Below are 8,313 nucleotides of genomic sequence, written 5' to 3' on the forward strand. Positions count from 1 at the left end.
TATGAACTAGAACTAGTATAACCTACTTGAAGGAAAGCACAATGAAAATCTTTTCATATAAACTTACAGTTCATATGGTCCAACTCCCCCATGGTCCATGCTTTCATTTAACTGACCCTGAAAAATATGTTAAAAATTTTAGAAGTAAATAATCACATACACATAAAATTAAAAAGTTTAATGTTTTATCTTTTTTTAATGTTTTATCTTATAACTGAAAAAGAATTAAGTAAATAAACCATCTTAAAAATTTTCTATACTTTAATAATCAGCAAATATGGTGGTGAACAAAATAAAGTACACAATACTATGGGGCTTCACTTTCAATTTTTTTTCTCTTTTAATTTCTTACTCCCCTCCACATTTTTCACTTTTAATTTCACATTATAACTATACTACAGAGTCCACTCATTCATTATTTCAAAACAAAATCAACTGGCATTTCCTTCAAAAATGACATATATCTATTAAAAATATATTCGTGTGCATGATGAAACTGAAGGCATTACATTCTGAGTTATTAAATCAAATTATTCACACAAAGTGCTATTCTGCTATGCTTCTGTCAGGAAGACTAACACAATGCTCTGAACTAAGTCTAAGATAATCACAACTAGTCTAAGATATGTAATGTACAATAGAGCTAATCAGGGAAAAATAATTAAGCAATGTACTCAAATATTTAGGATTCATGCTGACCATTCTGACTACAGAGTAAATGAGTAAAAAAATTTAATTAACCTTATATGCACTAGTAATGAACAATCCCCAAATGAAATTAGGAAAACTTCATTCACAATTGCATCTATAAGAATAGCTTAGAAGCCTGGTGTGGTGATGCACACCTATCATTTCAGTTACTTGGAAGAATGAGACAGGAGGATCACAAGTTTCAGGCCAGCCCTGGCAATTTAGCAACACCCTGTCTCAAAAAATAAATAAAAAGGTTGGGAATGAAGCTCAGTGACAGAGCACTCCTGGGTTCAATCCCTAGTATCCCTGCTCCCCAAAAATAATAGCTTAGGGGCTAGGGTTGTATCTCAGTGGAAGAGGGCTTGCCTAGCATGTGTGAGGCACTGGGTTAGATCCTCAGCACCACATAAATATAAATAAATAAAATAAAGGCATTGTGTCCATCTACAATGAAAAATATTTTAAAAATAGCTTAGAAAAAAATGTGTCAAAAGTGGCAAGACTTGTTAGAACAGTGAAAAGTATAATATAGCTGGGCACAGTGGCACACATCGGGAGGTTAAGGCAGGGGATTGCAAGTTTGAGGCCAGCCTCTCAAAATAAAAAATAAAAAGGGGTTGAGATGTAGCTCAGTGGTAAAGTGCCCCTGTGTTTAATCCCCAGTATCAAAAAGAAAAAAAAATTATAAAACATCACTGAGAAAATTTTTTTAAAGATCTAAATATTCCCTGGGGTGATGTATGCCTATAATCCCAGCATCTTGGGAGGCTGAGGCAAGAGGATTTTGAGTTCAAAGCCAGACTCAGCAAGGCAAGGAGCTAAGCAACTCAGCGAGATCCTGTCTCTAAAAAAATACAAAATAGGGCTGGGGATGTGACTCAGTGGTTGAGTGCCCCTGAGTTCAATCCCCAGTACCAAAAACTGAAAAAAAAAAAATCGAAATATTCCTGTTTAGGTTCCTTGTTTATAGATTAGAAGACTTAACATTGTCAAGTCACAATACTAACCAAGATGGTCTACAGAATAGATTGAATCCTATCAAAATCTGAGGTTCCATTCTTGAGGATGTAGACAAGTTCATTCTAAAATTCATATAGAAATGCAGGGAACCGGGCTAGGGTTGTAGCTCAGTGGTAGAGCACTTGCCTGGCCCATGTATGGAACACTGGGTTTGATTCTCAGCATTGAATATAAATAAAAAATAAAGGGCTGGGGTTGTGGCTCAAAGGTAGAGTGCTCGCCTAGCACATGCGAGGCCCTGGGTTTGATCCTCAGCACCCCATCAAATTAACTGAATAAAATAAAGGTATTGTGTCCAACTACAACTAAAAACTATTTTTAAAAAATAAAGTTTTTCCAACAACTAAAAAATGTATAATGTTATATATATACATACACATAAATATAAAATATTGTATATTAACGAAATGCGAGAGACCCCCAAAAGCCAAAACGATCTTGAAAAAGAACAATGTTGAAGGACTAACACTTCTCAATCTGAAAACTTAGCTGGGTGTGGTGGTGCATGCCTGTAATTCCAGCAATTTGGGAAGCTGAGGCAGGAGTATTCCAAGTTCCAGGCCAGTCTCGGCAAGTTGGTAAGGCCCTAAGCAACTCAGGGAGAACCTGTCTCCAAAAAAAAAAAAAAAAAAAAAAGGTGGGGGTGGTGGTGTTGGGAATGTGGGTGGTGGTGTTGGGAATGTGGTTCGGTGATTAAGTGCCCCTGGGTTCAATCCCCAATATCAAAAAACAAAACAAAACTTAATACACAGCTACAGCAATCAAGATAGTAGAGGCAAAGGACAGACATATGGATCAATGAAGTAGAATTGAGAACCCAGATATAAATCCTTTCATTTACAGTCATTGATTTCGACAAAGATGCCAAGAATATTCAGTTTGTTTTTCAATAAATGGTGCTGGGATAACTAGATATTCACATGAAAAAAAATAATTTGTATCCTTACTTTACAACATACATAAAAATTAACTCAAGATAGGTATGAAGGCACATACTTATAATCCCAGTCATGTGGGAGGCTGAGGCAGGAGCACTGCAAGTTGGAGGCCAGTCTCAGCAATTTAGTGAGGCCTTAAACAACTTAGTGGACACTGTCTCAAGAAAATAAAAAATAAAAAGGGTTGGGGATGTAGCTCGGTGGTCAAGTGCCTCTGGGTTCAATTCTCAGTAACAACAACAACAACAACAAAAACCTTCAAAATGGATCAAAGATTTAAACCTAAGAGATAAAATGCAGAATAAACACAGATAATGATGAAGTAGGTAATGATTTCTTAGATCCATCACTGAAAACACAAATGATTAAAGAAAAAGAACTGATCATCTAGATTCACTGAAAATTAAAAATCTTGGCCTTCAAAAAATACCATTAAGGGCTGGGGTTGTGGCTTAATGGTAGAGCACTTGCCTAGCATTGTGAGGCATTGGGTTTGATTCTCAGTATCACATAAAATAAAGTAAAAAAGGTCCATCAACAACTAAAAATATTTTTTAAAAAATACCATTAAGAAAGTGAAAAAAGTCAGGCACAGTAGCCCACGCCTATAATTCCAGCGACTCCAGAGGCTGAGGCAAGAGGATTGTGAGTTTGAAGCTAGCTTTGGCAATTCAGCAAGACCTATCTCAAAATTAAAAAAAAAAAAAAATGGGGGTTGGGGGTACTGGGGATTTAATCCAGGAGCAATTTACAATTAAGCTACATCCCCAGTCCTTTTCATTTTTTGAGACAGGGTCTCATTAATATGCTTAGGGCCTCACTAAATTGCTGAGGCTGGTCTTGAACTTAGGATCCTCCTGTCTCTCAGCCTCCTGAGCCACTGGGATTATAGGTGTACATCACTGCACCTGGCTCAAAATTAAAAAATTTAAAAAGGAAAAGGGGACTGGAGATATATAGTTCAGCGGTAGAGCACCTCTGAATTTAATTCCCCAGCACCAAAATAATAATAACAAAATTAGCAGCAGGAATTCAGTTATTGGTATAAAATACAGTTTTAAAATGAAAATTACTGAATAGTCGTTTTACACAAAAGAGTATCACTTTAGAAAAGGCTCTAAAAAATCAGAAGTCTTCAAGTTAAAATTTTAGAACAATTCCAAAGACATTTAGGCTAATATATCTTTAAAGTTACCAGTATACAGCCAAGATACACAATGAAACTGGTAGTATTCTTAAAGAATAGACATTCAAAAGCCTAAAAACACAAAATTTAGTCATAACTTGTTCATGGCGTAAACTTACTATCTTAGTCATAATTTGCTCATGTGTGAACAACTCAGGATGAAGTGTAAAACCAGGATGTATATATGTTTCATGACTGAACTGATGCAAATGGATAGGGCACTATCAAGCTGAAAAATAATTCTCACAGTTTCAACTGTATACAATTTTCGAACAGAAGTGGTATGAATGGCTATGGTTAGTTTCTTTGGTCACTGTTGCTCCATATAATCACCTCTGATGGCTTAAAGACAAAAGACTAACTTCTCCTAGATGTGATAAAAGTGGTATTACATAATTGTTTTTTTTAATGACCATTTTACTTAATTCTAAATTAAAGACCACAGAGTAGTTAACACAGAACCATTACTTTGAAGCCACCTCATAAGATATGCCCTTTGGCTATGCTTCATTTCCGGAGCTGGCCAGGCCTGTAACACCACCTGCATCTTTGCCTATAACTTCTACCCGTTACCTTCTAGGGCAAAGGCACAAAAGGTGTAATTCTTTCTGCTCCTCCTTTAGAAAAGTCTCACACCAGAACAATGAAGCTTACACTATATAACACACACTAAAGACATTCTTTCACAAGAAACTATTCAGAATTTTTTCTGCTCTCTTAAGCTTTATGATTCATCCAATACTTTTTCTGTGTGCCACTATGATTGACAAAAAAGGTACTATACAAGATACACTGTTTCAAACTAGTCCACCAGAATGACTATTTACAAAGTTTTAAATTAAAAATGTATACAAATTCAAATTAATATGCCTATACCCAATGCAAGAGAGTAGATTTTATAAAAGTTTAAATAAATTATCCTTAGTCCAGATATTTGTTAAATCATTTATCCATGGTTGGGATATAGCTCAGTGGTTAAGTACTTGGCCTAGCATGGGCAAACCAGGGGTTTGATTACCAGTGCACACAGGCACACACACTCTACAAAAGATTTTTAGGAAATCAATTATCCACTTGTCTGAATGTACACATATACTTCCTTTATGAGATTCAGTAATCCAGATGAACTGGGAGAAAGGGATAAACCTTGCCCAAAATCTCAGGCTATTTAAAAATAGTTGTTGCTTTATGTTAATTACATATTACAAGACAAGACAATTACTGATGAGATTTTTTTCTATAATTTTCAAAATCATGAATATTTAAGTATATACTACCTAGTACTTAGTTTTTCAAAAATATTAAACATTCTACTCAATAAAAATATGATATCCCAATCTGAAACTTGTATAGTAAGCCTCTATGATTATTATAATCCCTGGTACCAAAAAAAAAAGAAAGAAAAAAAAAGGGCTGGGGATATGGCTCAAGTTGGTAGAGTGCTTGCCTTGCTTGCACAAGGCCCTAGGTTCGATGCTCAGCATCACATACAAAAAAAATAATAATAATCCCCCATCAAAACTCTAACCCATTGGTTTTAATATACACTATTACATTCCTCTGGATGTTCAATCAGGGCTTGTTTTGTGTTTAATTAGATAACAGACATTCTTCTACTTTATCCATAAATGCATCAATTCAATCTCTTCATCATTTAGTCTCTGAAAATTTAATTAAGCATGTAAAAACCTATACTTACAGATTCACTCAGTGTAACATATCTAAAAAGGCATATAGGATCAATGATTAAAAGAAAAAAACCCTGATGTTACAGTTCTAAAAATACTATAACTGCATTTATAATTAAGTTTCTAGGTATGAATGAGGGTAAACTTGATTGATTGGTTCATTGCCAAGGAAATGAGTAGTACCTGTCAGTACTGCCATGAATCAGCTAACTTTTTAATGTACCAATGTTTTCTTTGATATAAGGAAGCTGATTCATAGGGAATAGGGAGCGGGAGCATGGAGGAACAAGCGAACTCTAGATAGGGCAGAGGGGTTGGAGGGGAAGAGAGGGGGCATGCATGGGGTTATTGATCATGGTGAAATGTGATGATCATTATTATCCAAAGTACAGGTATGAAGACACAAATTGGTGTGAATATACTATGCATACAACCAGAGAAATGAAAAATTGTGCTCTATATGTATAATAAGAATTGCAACGGGGACTGGGGTTCTGGCTCAGTGGTGGAGCACTTGCCTAGCACATGCGAGGCCCTGGGTTAGATCCTCAGCACCATGTAAAAATAAATAAATAAAATGAAGGTAATGAGTCCAACTACAACTGAAAAATGAATACTTAAAAAAAAAAGAACTGCAATGCTTTCTGCTGTCATATATTAAAATAAATAAACAGCACTGCTAAGTAAGACATTTTACTGAAGGCTCTCTCTCAAAATCTTTTGCTCTTAATTACCTTTGCTCTTTTTTGAAACTTCCTCTTCCTAAAGTAATGGCCACATTTCTTGGCTTTTCCATTTTTTCTGGTCCCCTCTGCCATAACCTATCAGAATCTTATAGTCCCCCTCCACCACATCCTATCAGAATTTTGCTATGCTCATCAAAACAAAAGCCCAGGAGTAAAGCTAACCTGTAACACTTAGTGTTTCTGAAACACATTTAGAATGTGAGAAGAAAAACAAAGTCCCCGTTCATATAAGGAATCTTAATACAATAGTATACTTTCAAAGGAGGATAAACCTGTAGTCTGGAAAATCGGTTCAACTAACAAAGACATAACACATTCTTTCTATCTAGTTTTCTCCCCTGCCCTACTCCACAGCCACTTCCATATGGAACCAATACAACAGAGTATATTAAACATAGAAAGTAATCTTGTATTTGTTTCAAACTGTATTTAGTGTTCACTATGTCCAATTAAGAGGCTAACTAGAATTCCATACAAAAATATATCAGTTTAAAAAAAATTTCTCAATACCCACCTTCTAAACTGTGTGACTTCGATTGAAACTCATTTGATTATGAAAAGAACAGTATTATTTTAGCCCACTTAGTTTCATGAAGTGTTCTAAGTTCTTTACATATAGCATCTCAATCTTTGGTCAGCAGTAGGACACAATTTACTTGCCAGAGGAGGAAAATTGGGGGTGAGAAAAGAGAAGGGAAGCCCTTTATGCGGTTACAGCAAACATCTGACAGCAGTCATAAGTTACATATACACAATGGAATTTAGGATCTAAATTGCCATGAGGTTAACTTTGAAGACCGTTTGTCCATAATCAGTAATAAACTACATCATTTTTGCACTGCAGGTGCAATTTGTTTTTTTTCCCATAAGTATCTTAGAAAAATTTATATTTCATAAAGAATAACCAATAGTATCACAGCAAAGGTAAAATTGAGACGTGCATTAGGAAAAACAACTCTAAATTTAGCACCCTAAATTACAGCAAGGAAAGTCCTCACACCACTATTCACAAGTCTCAGTTTAAGCAATTTATTTTTGGCAAGCCAAATCACAGCTGTCAACACTGGTTTTTTCCCACCCCAAAATTACATAAATTATTCTGAAAAAAAAATACAGACATCTTCAACTTGGAGGAAATTAAGTTACAAATGCCGTGTGTCATTATAGATACTTAAAAAAAAAAAAAGTCACACGGAAGGGGGTTTAAAAAAAAAAAAGGCAAACAAACAAACCCTGGAAGATGCAGCAGAGCCCCCTTGCTCCCGAAATAAAACTCCTGGTGGCTGTAACAGCAGCGGCAGTGCTACTCCCGACAGAAGTTTTCAGCTGTCACTTCTAACAGCTGAGCGCTTCCTAGGAGAGAAGCGACAGGCCGAGAAGAGAGGTGGTTGTGGGAGGTCTGAAGATTTAATACTTGAAATCTTACACTCCGAGGGAAACCCTTCCGCGCTTCACCTGCACTTACGGGACATTTGGCACCCCCATCCCCCAAACACACGCTCACACCACCCGTGCCCTGCCACACTCAAGTTCAACAGCTCCAGAAATCGACCACGCGCCCTCTTCTCCACCTCTCTACAGACAGATTGCTGGGGGCTCCGCTGATCTAGGGATAAGGGCGCGACCTGCACCTGCGAGCCCCGCAGAGGCCTCATACCTAGGGCCAGGTCCTCCCCGCCAGGTCCCCTGCGCGGCCGCGCGGCGCCTCAGCTAGTCCAGGAGACTACTCGCGCCCCCCAGGGTCTCCGTGCTCTAGGACACGCCGCCGCCCTGGCCCTGTCACCTCGGGCCCCCCGGGACCCCGGGCCTCACCCCCTCCTCCAGCTCATCCTCAGAGCCTGCGTCCTCTGGCTGGTCCAGGTCTATGTCAAACACTCCTGCCATGTCCTCAGCTTCCCTGTCTCGGAAGTCAGGCGCTGGGTAAAAGCCGTCCCGCCTCCGTCGTCGCCTCATGGGCCCGGACCCGCCGCAGCCACAGCCGCCGCTGCCGCCATCACCGGCTGCTTAGGCTTAGTGCGTCTGCGCCTAGGCCCCAGACTGGC

The 8,313-nt window shown here is 38.0% G+C and overlaps 1 protein-coding gene across 8 annotated transcripts in view; it reads right to left on the minus strand.

Moving 5' to 3' along the window:
* Nucleotides 1-8,309, minus strand: part of Rps6kb1 (ribosomal protein S6 kinase B1) — a 94,220-nt gene extending 85,911 nt beyond the window's left edge. For 6 of the 8 annotated variants that reach the window (XM_071603467.1, XM_071603469.1, XM_071603464.1 and 3 more), the window contains exons 1-2: nt 8,084-8,308; nt 68-117 (exon numbers count right to left, since the gene is read on the minus strand). In XM_071603467.1, coding sequence (XP_071459568.1) covers nt 68-117; nt 8,084-8,224 — 191 coding nt within the window. In that variant the 5' untranslated portion in view covers nt 8,225-8,308. Of the gene's footprint in view, nt 1-67; nt 118-7,503; nt 7,603-8,083 lie in introns of those variants that run through there. The other 2 variants (XM_071603465.1, XM_071603470.1) reach the window with 2 other exon arrangements.
* Between the last annotated feature and the right edge of the window lie 4 nt (nt 8,310-8,313).

This window comes from Marmota flaviventris, chromosome 17, assembly GCF_047511675.1.
Source record: "Marmota flaviventris isolate mMarFla1 chromosome 17, mMarFla1.hap1, whole genome shotgun sequence".
Classification (NCBI taxonomy): domain Eukaryota; kingdom Metazoa; phylum Chordata; class Mammalia; order Rodentia; family Sciuridae; genus Marmota; species Marmota flaviventris.